The sequence below is a fragment of the Triticum aestivum genome, chromosome 5A (assembly GCF_018294505.1).
Source record: "Triticum aestivum cultivar Chinese Spring chromosome 5A, IWGSC CS RefSeq v2.1, whole genome shotgun sequence".
Classification (NCBI taxonomy): Eukaryota; Viridiplantae; Streptophyta; class Magnoliopsida; order Poales; family Poaceae; genus Triticum; species Triticum aestivum.
Window position 1 is genome coordinate 601,079,413 of NC_057806.1, and position 14,824 is coordinate 601,094,236.

At 42.4% G+C, this 14,824-nt stretch overlaps 1 protein-coding gene across 3 annotated transcripts; it reads right to left on the reverse strand.

The window, feature by feature from the left end:
• Positions 1–369: 369 nt before the first annotated feature.
• LOC123105202 (DNA-directed RNA polymerase III subunit RPC8) lies at positions 370–6,267 on the reverse strand. Of its 3 annotated transcripts, none has more exons than XM_044527219.1 (8): positions 5,892–6,267; positions 4,618–4,729; positions 4,397–4,492; positions 2,325–2,412; positions 1,756–1,819; positions 1,096–1,165; positions 906–995; positions 370–760 (listed from the first exon to the last, which is right to left on the reverse strand). In XM_044527219.1, the coding sequence occupies exons 2-8, from the start codon at positions 4,726–4,728 to the stop codon at positions 647–649; spliced, it is 633 nt and encodes a 210-aa protein (XP_044383154.1). In that variant the 5' UTR covers position 4,729; positions 5,892–6,267; the 3' UTR covers positions 370–646. The 3 variants fall into 3 exon arrangements, with proteins under 3 accessions (XP_044383154.1, XP_044383152.1, XP_044383151.1); XM_044527217.1 differs by having other exon boundaries at positions 4,618–4,776; positions 5,968–6,264; XM_044527216.1 differs by having other exon boundaries at positions 4,618–4,776; positions 5,892–6,264.
• Between the last annotated feature and the right edge of the window lie 8,557 nt (positions 6,268–14,824).

The window sequence follows — 14,824 nt, forward strand, 5'->3', positions numbered from 1 at the left end:
GGTGATGAGAGGGTGCGCAGAATTAATATGTTTTTATAGGCCGATTGCTTCAGATTGATTTGAAAAAAAAATGACCCAGGCAAAATCATGAACCAAATCCAAATTGAATACCTCAATTGATTGGAAAAGCTCCAAAATTTAGGAACATTGTGAATTAAAAATATTTAATGAGAGTGCTCCTTGAGAAACTGTGGACCCAACCAAAATCAGATGGCCTAATTCTAAATTGGAGACTTCAATTGATTGTGTGGTCTTAAAAATTAAGATGCATAGTGTATTTATAGATAAATTGATTGATATGCACGTGCTTGTTTATTTCAGGAATTCTTAGGAGAAGAGCTTTATAAATTGAGGAATGACAGGTCTCTGTACGATGAAACTACGGAGATACAATTGGAGTTGTTGATCACGGAGTCGAAGGAAGCGTATGAAGATAGAGAGAGACTAAAGCTAAGCAAGAAATGGCTGCGAGTTGTGAAGCTGTTGAAAAGACATGGATAAGAGAGAAGTTGCAACCTCAACTAGGATGTATCAAAATGCCATGTGGTATTTCCCACTTCGTGTCTGACCATTCTTCTTCTTTGCTTGCTAGTGAAACTGCGATACTAAAAAGTTGCACAAAAAAGTCCCCACAAACAACTTGCAGCTATTGCTCTTCCTCTTCCTCTTCCTCGCCCTCGCCCTCTTCCTCTTCCTCGCCCTCCTCTTCACCTGCCGCCCACCATGCAATAAGGCCAAGACCATCTCCTTTGATACTTCCCTGTAAAACGATTTATTTACTCCGATCAATTACTCACGAAAGCCGTCGGCAGATGCATCCAGGTCTGGTGTGCCGCCAGAGCGGCGCACGCCGTGCTGTCACCGTATCTCTGTATGATAATACATGCACAAGGAAGAAGACATACATTGATCTGCATCGGAGCAAATGGCTTGTCATCCTCCTTTTGCTCAACTGGTATAGGTGGGTACTTTATGCTAGACACCAGGAATCGTATCTGCACAGAGATTGCAATGATCATAAGCCTTTTTGTGGCTAGTGATTATATGAAATAGTAGCAATTGCTTTGGGTTAAACAAATAAATAGCTTTAGAAACCTCATCATCAATGTCAAGATGAAGTTCATCACCATCTTCAGTCTTCAACGCCCACCTACCGTCCTCCCCCCTGGAAATATATGAACAAGAAATGAGACATACAGAAAATAGAAAATAGAAAACAGAATGTCAGACATAAAATATGTTCCTAGTCAATCATGATTTAGGAAAAAGAAAATAAATCACTTTGTATCTTACTCTAGCTAACAATTATGCTCTGTAACTAAATAGAAGTGCATATGCTTCCAACTTCCTGCAAACACCATTCCTTTTTTCCTACACCTCTGTTTTGTTTTAGTTCCTGATGCAATCAGAGTACAGAGAGGGCACCTCTTCATAACAACCTAGCTCTGAGTACATACTAAACTGATGTAGAAGAAGTAAAATAACTGAAATGTTGACCTAAGAATAAACATTCTAATGCTTAATATAATATGGAGTAGAAGTGTTGGAATACACTTCAATTTGCAAATAATACTAGTGACTGATGCTAAGGAGTATTAGTATTGGTCTAGGAGTCCTTATTAGGCTATTTCTCTTTCCTTCTACCCCAAGTCCTTATTAGACTATGTCCCTTTGGGCTATGCAATAGAGATATGTTTGCATCCATAACAACTGATATATGCTGCAAATAAAATTACAATCAGAGCAATGTGTTACCTCACTGTGCCAATTTGCATCAAGTGTCCCGGAATGCATATATCGCTGAAAAAATCAAGTGAAACTGAAGAAGGGAAACAGGGTACCAGTTAAAACTCATCATTTTGCATGTAAAGCTTCTCAAATGTAACCAATTACAAAGTGATAACATTATGATTGTCACTAGATCCAAGAACAGGATGGAAGCATGGATCATTTCAATACCCCCAAAAACGGAGTTAAAGGGGGAACGATCTCTCCCTTAACTGTCCGCTGTTAGTTAGAATTGAGACCTCTCCGCGAATAAACGCAGATAACACCCCGGCAGAGTCCTCGTGAGGATTCGAACACGGGTGGGCAGGTTGAAGAAACCTGAACTCCTGCCATGGAGCTAACCTAATTTTTCATCTTTTGCTTACACATTAGAATGGATAAATCATGATGAAATTATGAAAAGTTTCCCTGTAGTGCAAGATGTTATGAAAAGTAAAGACACAATTACTAGATATAGGCAGATAAATCCAAGCAAGGGGTTACAACTTGCAAACCAATTAGCAAACAATAAATCAAAAGGAAAATAACTAGGTTACCTTGTAAACCCTTCTCATCATATCCACTGATCTTCCCAACAAGAACCTCCCCAATAAAGGGCCTGAACATCAATAACCGAAAGGAAACCTGTCCAAGATGGGGAAAATGTAGGAAATCTAAGCATGATTTCTAAAATGTATAAAACCTCAACGAGGACACACATTTTGTAACAGCAATATCAGAAGAAAGGGCATCCACGATACAAGTTTGACATACTATTCATAGTGAGTCATTGACAACAAGTAGCACACCGGCTAGAAAAAAACTAGATTACCCACTTGAGGCAATTGGATATTGACACCAAAATGGTAAATTAAATAAGTACAAGTTGAGGGGAACTACCGCTATTCAAAACTTTAGTTGTTTAAAACTGCTATTAAACAGTTTATAGTGTCTAAGAGACAAACTACCTAAGTGGCAAACTTATCGTATCAATCCGAAAAGTTCCAGTTCTATGTAAGCACAGCAATCAAATGTAAGGCACTGCTAAGAAAGGCTCCAGGGTAATTACATGAACACCAGTGAGAACCTGCACAGAAAAGGACTAACATACTGGAAATTCAGGTAGCCAACTCAATTGCACAAACTGAAGGGCATTGAAAAGAAATGTAGTGACCCTTTCAGGCATTGACTTGTTCAGAGCTTCCAGAGCATATACTAAGGGTGTGTTTAGTTGCTGTCACCGGGTAGAACGTCACGGGTCCGACCCGTTCCCACAGTCCATTCTCGCGTTCGGTTAGTCGAAGGAACCAGAACCCACCAGTCCCAGGAACGGAATATTCGCTCATTATGCGGAACGGAGGCATACCTCCAAATCGAGCGGACGACAGGGAACGAGCCCTCTTCCTCTCGCACGCGCCTCTGCCCTATCCTCTGGCGACTCCCCTGTCTCAGCGCCGCCACCCTCCCGTATCTCACTCCCTCGCGATCTGCCACCTCCATTCCTCTCCGGCGCCGGCTTCACTCTCCTCCCCTCCGTCTCTCCTCCGTGATGGCGCGCGACAGCAACTTGGCGGCGACCTAGCGGCGGGTGGAGATCAGGCAGCGACGGGGCGGGAACTACGCAGCGGGGCGGTGAGAGGCCATGGCGTGGGGACCTGCCGACGGCGGCGCGGCGCACAGGGCGGCGCTGGTGCGCGTGCAGGCGCCGGCGCGGTGGAGCGACCGGATGTAGTGCCCACCGTGGCACGCCAACTCACTGGAGAACGTCGTGCCGGAGAACCTGCCCCGGCCGTCCGCGCGCTGGAGGTACAACGGCGTCGCGGCCGCCGACAAGGGCATGCTCCTGCGCCCGCGGCGTCGGCCGACGCCATGCTCCCGTTCCTGGCGCTCCGCTCCAACTCTGGCATGGGCTGCTTCTTCCTCTAAATCTAGGTGGTGTAAATTGCAATTAAGTGGGTGATTAGACTAGCTGATTAATTAGCTTAGTTTCTAGAAGAAATAAGCTCTCATATTGGTAAGAGCTGGGAGTAAATACGACCAACATATTGATATCTGTGATGATATTCTTCTGTGTATTTCAATTCATCGCTCGAAAAGAGCTACTAGTAATTAATCATTATTTCTCTGGCTTATTATTGGCCACATGAACGACGCAGCAAAGAAGCCAATATTTCGATATGGTTGTATGACTGAGTATGATAACTTGGCATGTATGGATGTAGTGCACTTGGTTGCTTTTGGGTGTGATGGATGAAGTTGGTACCTTCTGTTGAAATTTGTGTTTGATTGATGTCATACATGTGTGATTCTTGTCAATATATATATTGTTATGTTGTTATTCTTTGAAATACAAATGAAATGCTGCCAAAATTTCAAATTTTATGTGGTTCCATTTTTCATTCTATCTCTCTAACCAAACACAGGAACAGAACCAACCCGTTTCACTTTTCTGTTTGAACCAAACACAGAAATGGAACGGACCCGTTCCAGTGGAATGGAACCATTACATTCCGTTCCACTTGGTTCCTCAACCAAACACACCCTAAAGAACATACAGAATTAGTGAGTAGTAACATCTCATATTCCTTAGCAAAGATAAATGGATGGCAAAAATGATAGCACAAATTACTTTATATGTCGAGCAGCCCTCTCCTGGAAAGATGAATCCACCTTCGACGGAAAGAATGTCATAGACGGACACGCAGAGCCCGAGATTTGCAACCACCTGCAGTGCAATTCCAAACACAGATTGAGAAATACATTTAAGAATCATTTGGGTGTAAAAGAATTCTGGAACTGTGAACAAAATCTTGGCATGTACTGATGATTATGTGACTAAGTTCACACTACCTTATCCAGCAAGAGCCTCTCAAGCTCGGCCTTGATGGCGTCGACAAGAGGGCGATTCAGCAAGTGTGGAGGCATCGGCAGGTTGTGCTCAATCTGGCTCAAAACGAACATCCTTCACGTCCAGTAGTGGAGCAAGGAAAATATTAAACCCTGGACAAGCTGCAAGCAGAAATGTCTAACCATATGATGTACCTAACAAGCCATAAAGGCATATAAAATTGAGAGGCACAAGCCTTGGATATTTGAAATAAATATAATCTTCAAAGCTGAGAGCCACGTATCCACAATACTTTCCAAGTAGAACAGGTAAATAACCAAGTAAATTTTCATACAGATAATAAACCAAACTGAATGAATAGATGAGTACATCGACTAATTGCCTATTTTGACTGCATTTTCAGCATCCGAACTGACTAAGAGAATACTGGGAGAATTGAAGCTTTCCCCAAAAGGAGGCGCATATTCCCTTAAGTTCTGCGCATTTGCTCTCTTTTCTAAAATGTTTGTCCACTCTTCTCTGATGGTTTATCTGAAGTCAGTTTTACTGAAATGAAATCGCTTAAACTATTTCTGTGATATCTGGTCAGAAAGAAACAATTTGGGGCAGGCCAGATAGTACTTCGTACTTGTGTAATATTTTGGATCATAAACTCTACAAACACACACAACTATAACTAGTCCTCTACTGTATAGTATACACTCTCTACTCTCTAGTGACTCTACTTGGTGACAGCCCTGGCTGAACCGAAGTTCATAAACCAGTCATTTCCCTGGTCAGTTAGCAGTATGGGACTGAAAATTTCCAGTGCAGTTCATCTTATCCGAGTCGTGAGCTCCTCCCCCCGCTCCGCCGCTCGTCACCGGCACTGTAGGAACGGCCTGTGGCGGAGTCAGGATTGAAGCAAACCCCGGGCCAAATTTATTTTTTGTCAACATTGAAAAACTTTGGCACTTATGACACCCCAAAAATACCTCATGCAAAAAACATACGAAATAAAGCCCAGTTGCAATAAATCTACAATGCAACCTCGATGCTTAACAATCTAACAAAAGAGAAAAAGCATGACAAAGCTACAAAGCATCTATAGTGACGATCAGACAATGCATACACCAATTTCTATTTATGCAAAATGAATCAATTCGAGTTCCACCAACGCATTACAGATACTCACATGCACACTCCGTTCCATTTCAATTTCAGTCCAACATTTAAATCATCTATTCACCGTGACAAATCAGAGAATTCATACACCAATTCAACAAGACCAAATTACCTGCGAGAGTAAGGGCGCCGCGGCGGAAGTAGTCAGCGGCAGGCCACACACAGCCGGCGGCAGCAGAAGGACGTACCCGGGGCGCTGCGGAAGAGTCCTCCGTCGCCTGGTCAGCTGCTCTGCTCGTCGCCGCCGCGGGGAAAGGCCGGCTGGCCGGGGCCAGCAGGGGCGCACGGCGCAAACGCAGAAGCAGTGAAGCACGGCCCGGCTGCACGGGGCACGGCCACCGGGCGGGGGAAGGCCGGAAACGGGGGGACGGCGCCGGCGGCGGACAGCAGAGCACCGGGCGGCGGCGTGCGTGCGTGCGTGCAGCCTGCGAGCGTTAGGTTTTTTTTCTTTTTTTTGGAGGAAGAGTGCCCCGCTACTCCGCGCATGTGTCGCGCAAACACGCACCAACCTCGCGGCGCTCCCGTCGGTCGGCCCATATTTCCCGGAGTACAATGAAATATATTTTTTGTTCGTTTTTTATCAGTTTTTTGAGCCGTGTTTTTTATATTTAGTCGATCCTCTTAAAATAATTGAATGTTTTAAGAATGTCTGCGAATTAGAAAAAATATTCATGAAATAAAAAATGTTCCACGAATTCAAAAAACGTTCATAAATGTCAAAGATTTTTTTGAATTTCATAAAATGTTCGTGGATTCAAATATATGTTCGTGAATACAAAAGTATTGGCGACCTAAAAAACATAAAATCATGAATTTGAAAATACTAATGTATTAAGAAATTTTCATGGATATGAAAAATGTTAGAAAATAAAAAAATGTACTGGATTTCAAAAACTGTTCACAGATATAAAAAATTGTCCGGAAATTTAAAAATATTCATGAATTAGAAATTCTATTATATTAAAAAATGTTCATGGTTTCAAAAAATGTCAGACATTTGAAAAATATTTCTAGATTTCAAAAAATATTGACCAACTCTAAAAATAAAATAATAATGGGAGAAAACCAACAAAACACATCGGGAAACAAAAGCCGGTTCAGGGAAGGTTCTAAGACTTCCCAAAACCAGTGGTAGAAAGAACGGAAAAGCACAGAAATGGGCCGGCCCATATATGCATGTACGCTCTGAGCGGGTGCATTTTTGGTCCACAATTGCGGGAGCTAGAGCTATGTCTTGCATTAAACGAGATGAAAGAGACCTCCTATTGAACGCCCGCGTGCGTCCAACAGTAGAGCCTTCGCTGAAGCTCACGCAAACGGGCCGGCCCATTGGCAGCGTCGTACCTAGAATTAACGAAAAACAAAACGTGCCGAGAGAAGTCGAACTCCCGACATCTTGTTGCGGAGCACCAATGGTAACCACTCGGACTGGTAGGGTAGCATGGTAAAAAGCAGCGCTAAAATTTTAAGTACTAAGTACAGTAGCAGATCCGTCTTTTTTCAAAAAAGCAAATTAACATTCAAGGGAAAACTATGAACGAAGTTTCTTTAAAAAATGTGAATACTATTTGAAAATGCGAACAAATTTTCAAATTCAAAGAAAACCTTTAAAAGGGAACAAATTTGTAAGAAATGAACAAAAATTGAATAACATGAACAACTTTCTAAGCTCTGAACAATTTTGTAATATATGCTGAACAATTTATAAATACACATTGAACTTTTTTTATATTCGCTGAACAATTTTAATTACACGTTGAACATTTTAATGATGTACGTTGAACAATTTTGAAATACGTAATGAACATTTTTTAAGATACCCTGAACATGTTGTTAATATACGGTGAACATTTTCTTAAATATACGATGAACATTTTTTTAATATACAATGAACTTTTTGTATAATACGGAACAAAATAAGGAAAAGAAAAAATAAACAAAAAAGGGGAGAAGAAAGAACCATACGAAAAATTGGAGAAAATAAAACAAAAAAATGTGAATTAAACACAAAAGGGAAGAAAAAACAGAAATAAAAAAGCAAAGAAAAAATCGGGAAAAAATAACTGAAAACCGGCCAAAAACAGTGAAAAACTGGAAGCAAAAAAACCACAGAAAAAAAACCCCAAGAAACAAGGAAACAGCAGCGAACCAAATCCGTACGTGGGCCGGCCCAAGTGGGGACTTGCTTCAGCGCAGGCTCGTTCTCTTGACGCCTGCGGGCGTCAAATAGAATCTGCCAGATGAAAGGGCCTCTCCTGCTGAGATAGTATCATTTTTATGGTTTAATGCAAGACATAGCTCCCACCGTTCCCCACAGTATTGGGCTAGGCCCATTCGTTCGATTGCTCGTGTTTTCTTCGCTGGTTCTTCGCTTTGGTTTTTCCTTTCTTTTTTTCTTTTTTTTCGTTTCCTTTTTTTCATTAATTTTCTTTATTTCTTCATTGGTTATCTATAGTTTTTACTTTTTTGAGATAGTATGATTTTTATGGTTTTTTCATTGGTTGTCTTCGTTATACTTTGGTTTTCTTTTTTAATGGTTTTCCTTTTTTTTCATTTTACTTGGGTTTCTCCGTCTTTTTTCTGTTTTCATTTGGCTTTCTTCATTATTTTTTGTTTCGCATGGGTTTTCTCAGTACACAATGACAATTTTACTGTTCACATTAAACATTTTCTGATACACCTTAAATATTTTTCAAACACATGATCTACATTTTTCTTACATATATTTTTTGAACAATTTTTTGAATACACCGTCAGGACTTTCAAATAAACATTTAACATTTTTAAAATGCTTGATCAACATTATTCAAATACTTTCTCATTTTTTGTCAAATGCTTGATTAACATTTCATATATAAGATTGCCAATTTTTAAATACATGGCCACCATTTTTTCTATAAACAATTAATATTATTCAAATGCTTGATTAACATTTTTGAAATAAAATTAACATTTTTCTAATACATGGTCAATATCTTTTCTATGCATGATTAACATTTTTTAATGCATGATCAACATTTTTTCTATACACATTTAGTAATTTCCAAATGCTTCATTAAATTTATTGAAATACCTGATTAACATTTATATACAATGATAAAAAAAATTATTATTTTTAACGAATGGTAAATATTTTTTCTATACAATTGACCATGTGTTAAAAATATTAATCTTGTATTTAAGAAATGCTAATCAAATATTTCAAAATTGTTGAACATTTTTTGAATAGATGTTACATTCGTATTTGAAAAATATTAATTGTTCATTTAAAGAATGTTTAAAATGTGTATAGAAAAAATATTGACCATGTATTATGTATTATTATTTTTTTATTTGATAATTGTTTAACGTAGGTTAGAAAATAATTGTTAACATATACGAAAAATGAAAAATGAAAAACAAAAGAAACAAAGAAGAATCTAAAAATGAAAACAAAAAAGAAACAAAAAAATTGAGAATGAAAAATAAAACCAAAGAAACAAATGCCAAAAGAATGAAAAAACAGTGCAAGTCGATATAGAAACAAAGAATAACAAAAAAATGTTGGAAACCAAGAAAGAACCAAAAAAACAATGAAAAAGGGAAAGAAAATAAAAACTGATAAAAACAGTGAAAGAAACAAAGAAAATGAAAAGAAAAAACAAAAAGATCAAAGAAGAAATAACAAAACCAAACAAAATAAATTGAAAAGGAAAAAACGAATAAAATTGAAGTAAAAAAGAAAGAAAAGAAAAAAAGTAAAAACATGGAAAGAAACAAAGTAAAATCGATAAAAAATTCCTGAAAAACCGGTGAAAACGCGGGTCTTTTCCTTCTAGTAGGTCGTGCCCTACTTACTTAACACAAACTCAATCTTGGCTTAGTGGCTAGTATTGCTACGTAATAACCAGGAAATCCCGAGATAGATCCCCTGGACGCTCCCTTTTTACTCTATTTCTTCCAAAATATGCATTAGTGGGCCGGTCCATTACTGTAGACTCTTCGCGCGAGAGATCCTTCCGTCTCACGTGAAGCGAGATATAGTCATCACGGACACTTGCCGACCTACACACTAAACAAGATATCCCCATCATGGAGCTTGTGGCATTTGGGCTGGGATACATTGTGTGCATTAGGATGTTAGGAGAAGATGAAGGAGAGCTGGGCTGGGCTGCACCGGCCAGACCTCAGGCCCACTACTGGCCGGCCCCGTTCTTGTACACGCTTCAAGTGAGAGATCCTCCCGTCTCACGTGAAGCGAGATATAGTCGTCGCGGACACTTGTCGGCTGGGATACCGTGGCGTTTGGGCTGGGATACATTGTGTCTTTTAGAACTGGCTGGGATACATTGTGTTTTTTTAGAACTGGCTGGGATACATTGTGTGCATTAGGCTGTTTGAAAAAACTTCAACGTTTATTTGAAATACGCTTAACAAGTATTTGAAAAAATGGTCAAACATATATCTAAAGATTAAAAGGAAAACCGATGTAAACCGTAAAATAAAATCAAAGAAAAAAGCATTACAGGAAAGCAAAAAAATGATTGAAGGTTCTAAAAGCGGTTCATACCCCGCTCCACAGAACCTTCCCAAAACCTGGCGACTGGGCTAGCCCACGAAGGAGAGACTATCATCCATCTCGCGGTAGGCGAGATAAAGCTTTCATATACTGTCGCTGCTAAATCTCCTCCTCTCCTTCTTACGATGATGAATGAAGTCCGACAAGAGATTGGGGATGCGTGACTTGGAGGGAGTGAGAAAGTAAGAAGAGCGTAGGCGGAGTTGAGTTTGGGGAGCAAGGGAGCAGGGAAGGGGGGGTGTAAGACAACTAGACAAGACAGGGGTATCCCCCTTTATTCGTTGTCTCCCGCGTGAGGAATCGCGTTCGGACTATAACACTAGATGTCCGGCCCTTAAAAGCTTGTGTGGTTCATTATTTCCGAACTCATCATTTTTTTTGAGGACTAGAGTAAACAGGCTTACTCCAGTGGAGGGTTACATTCAGAGAGCATTAAGCTCCTTAAACCGACGGGGACATTTGCAATTAGGAAGAGGTCTCCTGTTCTCCTAGCTTCTGCTGCAAGTTCGTGTGCCAAGGAATTTCGTTCCCTGGCAGTGTGCTTCACCTGATAGCTAGCAAAGTTCGTGAGCGCCGCTCTTATATCCATGATCAGTCCATAGCAAGCTGACCTGTTCTGGGCACCTTCCTTGAGGTCGTCAGCTAAAACCTTGCAATCTGTTTCCACTAAGACATGGCCATTATACCTAGCTGCCAGTTCATGCAAGCCCATCAACATCGCCTTTCCCTCAGCCTCATGTGCGCATGTTGCAGGAGCTAGCTTCCTGGCCACCGATAGGTACACTTGCCCCTTGTGATCCCGCGCTACTGCACCTCCCCAACACTGTCCGCTGTCAGGTAAAAAAGACGCATCTGAATTTAGTTTAGCAGTACCCCTCGTGGGTGCAGTCCACTGTATTTTCAGACTCCCCTGATCCCATGGGCAGTGTTTGGTCCCTATCCCGCAACCTTTTCCATCGAATGCTGGTTCAGTAACTGCTGCATTCTTCCATTCATTCTTCAATCTCGACAAAAAGGCAGCAAAAGCTATGATCGGCTCTTTGCCGTCGCCATGTACGCAGTTATCCCGCAGATGCCAACATCTCCAAAGCAGCAACAGAATATTTGCACGCACATCCTCTGAAACCGTGTTCAATAGGACCTGCAGCCAGTCCTCTCCAGTGTTCCAAAACTGCTTTTCAGCTGGCAAATCCCATTCCTCTCTCATTTTGTGTCTCAGTGCTCTGCTCTTAGTGTAGCTAACTACTGCATGAAATTCATTCTCATCTCCACACCCGCAAATATCACAAGTAGCATCAAGGGTGATCGTGCGCCTAAACTTATTTTTCTTTGTAGCCAGGGTGTTTGTGGCTACCCTTCATCCGAAAATTCTCACCTTCGGTGGCACGTCAGCCTTCCAAATGAGGTCCCATATGCTGCGATTATCTAGGTTGTTTGTCGAGCTGGAGGGTTCCAACACCGACTTATGCTTGATGGCCGCCGCCAGTTTATAAGCACTCCTGACCGAGAATATCCCATTCTTTTCGGGGTGCCACGCAATGCAGTCCTTGACGTTCGATCTCGGGATAGATATCCTACATATATCATCCGCGTCAAATGAATGGAAAATTTCCCTGATAAGTCCAACATTCCATTCCTTCCTATCTGGGTACATGAGTTGATTGACCCATCGGAGACGCGATCTCCTGATGAACGAGGCTGTCATTAGGCCCTCATTTCTCGGTATCCACTGGTCACGCTGAATTTGGATATCCTTTCCATCTCCCACCCTCCATATGATGCCCTTCTTCAGAAGCTCTAGTCCCGCCTCAATACCTTTCCACACGGGTGAAGAGTCTGAAGAAAATATAGTGTCCAACAGGTTACCATTAGGATAGTATTTGGATTTAAGCACGCGAGCACATAGGCTGTCCGGGTTTTGAATAAGTCTCCATCCTTGCTTTGCCAGTAGGGCGATATTAAACAGGTGCATGTCCCTAAACCCAATTCCTCCCGCCCTCTTAGGCTTTGTCATGCGCTCCCATGACATCCACTGAACTTTGCGATGTCCATTTTCGTCCCCCCACCAGAAATCCCTGATCATCTTCTCATACTTCTCGCAGAAGCCCATGGAGAGGAGAAACACTCCCATAGTGTAGCAAGGGAGGGCTTGTACCACTGATTTCACATGTACCTCTTTGGCCGCATAAGCCATGAATTTTTCGGACCAATCATTACATCTCTTCCCGAGCATATCCATAATGGGTTGGAAGCACTCGTCTTTCATCCTACCCTCTGGAGTTGGTAGCCCCAGGTACTTGCCCTCGAAGGCCGTGGACACCACCCCTAGAGTAGCCTTAATTTCCTCTCTGGTTTCCAAAGGGCACACCTCACTAAATAGAAGCGAACACTTGCTTTCGCTCAATAGCTGCCCCGTGGCCCTCTGAAAGGAGGTGAGGATCTTTTTTACTATGACAGCCTGGTCCGTTGTGGCTTTAAAAAAGAGAAGACTGTCATCTACGAAAAGGAGGTTAGAAATTCCAGGGCTGTTCCTTGCAATTTTCAGTGGTGTCAAGTTCCCTTGTGCAATCTCTGTATTAATCAGCTTCACCAATCCGTCCGTGACAAACAGGAATAAGTAGAGGCTGAGTGGGTCTCCCTGGCGTAGCCCTCTTGTGGGAACAAAGGGTTCAAGCAACTCCCCATTGCACCGCACCGAATATCTAACCGAACGCACACATTGCATTATCCACCCCGTCCACTTCTGACTGAAACCCGTCTTTAGCAACACCCGTTCAAGGAACTCCCAGTCTACCCTATCATAAGCTTTGGCGAGGTCAAGCTTGTATGCACATTGGGTATTCTAAGGCTTCTTGCTGTGTTGAATCTTATGGAAACACTCAAAGGCAATGGTCGCATTGTCCGTGATCAATCTTCTAGGGACGAAAGCGCTCTGTGTTTCTGAAGTGAACTCATTCAAATAAGGCCGTAAACGGTTGACTAGGCACTTAGATATCACCTTGTAAAGTACATTGCACAGGCTTATCGGGCGGTAGTCTTTGAGGGTCTGTGGGTCTTTGCTTTTGGGAATCAGCACTATCACCGTGTCATTCAAACCTTCTGGCATGATTCCGGTGTCAAAGAAGCCTAGCACCCCATGTTGGAAATATGCCCTAGAGGCAATAATAAATTAGTTATTATTATATTTCCTTGTTCATGATAATCGTTTATTATCCATGCTAGAATTGTATTGATAGGAAACTCAGATACATGTGTGGATACATAGACAACACCATGTCCCTAGTAAGCCTCTAGTTGACTGGCTCGTTGATCAATAGATGGTTACAGTTTCCTGACCATGGACATTGGATGTCATTGATAACCGGATCACATCATTAGGAGAATGATGTGATGGACAAGACCCAATCCTAAGCATAGCACTAGATCGTGTAGTTCGTATGCTAAAGCTTTTCTAATGTCAAGTATCATTTCCTTAGACCATGAGATTGTGCAACTCCCGGATACCGTAGGAGTGCTTTGGGTGTGCCAAACGTCACAACGTAACTGGGTGGCTATAAAGGTACACTACGGGTATCTCCGAAAGTGTCTGTTGGGTTGGCACGAATCGAGATTGGGATTTGTCACTCCGTGTAAGCGGAGAGGTATCTCTGGGCCCACTCGGTAGGACATCATCATAATGTGCACAGTGAGATCAAGGAGTTGATCACGGTATGATGTGTTATGAAACGAGTAAAGAGACTTGCCGGTAACGAGATTGAACAAGGTATCGGGATACCGACGATCGAATCTCGGGCAAGTATCATACCGCTAGACAAAGGGAATTGTATACGGGATTGATTAAGTCCTTGACATCGTGGTTCATCCGATGAAATCATCGTGGAACATGTGGGAGCCAACATGGGTATCCAGATCCCGCTGTTGGTTATTGACCGAAGAGTCATCTCGGTCATGTCTGCATGTCTCCCGAACCCGTAGGATCTACACACTTAAGGTTTGGTGACGCTAGGGTTATAGAGATATTAGTATGCGGTAACCCGAAAGTTGTTCGGAGTCCAGGATGAGATCCCGGACGTCACGAGGAGTTCCGTAATGGTCCGGAGATAAAGAATTATATATAGGAAGTGCTGTTTCGGCCATCGGGACAAGTTTCGGGGTCACCGGTATTGTACCGGGACCACCGGAAGGGTCCCGGGGGTCCACCGGGTGGGGCCACCTGCCCCGGGGGGCCACATGGGCTGTAGGGGATGCGCCTTGGCCTACATGGGCCAAGGGCACCAGCCCCTAGAGGCCCATGCGCCAAAGGGACAAGAGGAGGGGAGAGTCCTAAAGGGGGAAGGCACCTCCGAGGTGCCTTGGGGAGGATGGACTCCTCCCCCCTTTGGCCGCACCCTTCCTTGGAGGAAGGGGCAAGGCTGCGCCCTCCCCCTCTCCCTTGGCCCTATATATAGTGGGGGGAAGGGAGGGCAACCACACCTAAGCCCTGGCGC

What these genes read in the sequence shown, in the direction of transcription:
- LOC123105202 (XM_044527219.1), bottom strand. Translation starts at nt 4,728, where the DNA reads ATGTTCGTTTTGAGCCAGATTGAGCACAACCTGCCGATGCCTCCACAC. An exon ending in TGATGAGAAGGGTTTACAAG is followed by an intron (nt 1,820 to 2,324) that starts GTAACCTAGTTA and finishes TCCCTTCTTCAG; the next exon opens with TTTCACTTGATTTTTTCAGC. An exon ending in ATCTTGACATTGATGATGAG is followed by an intron (nt 996 to 1,095) that starts GTTTCTAAAGCT and finishes ATCTCTGTGCAG; the next exon opens with ATACGATTCCTGGTGTCTAG.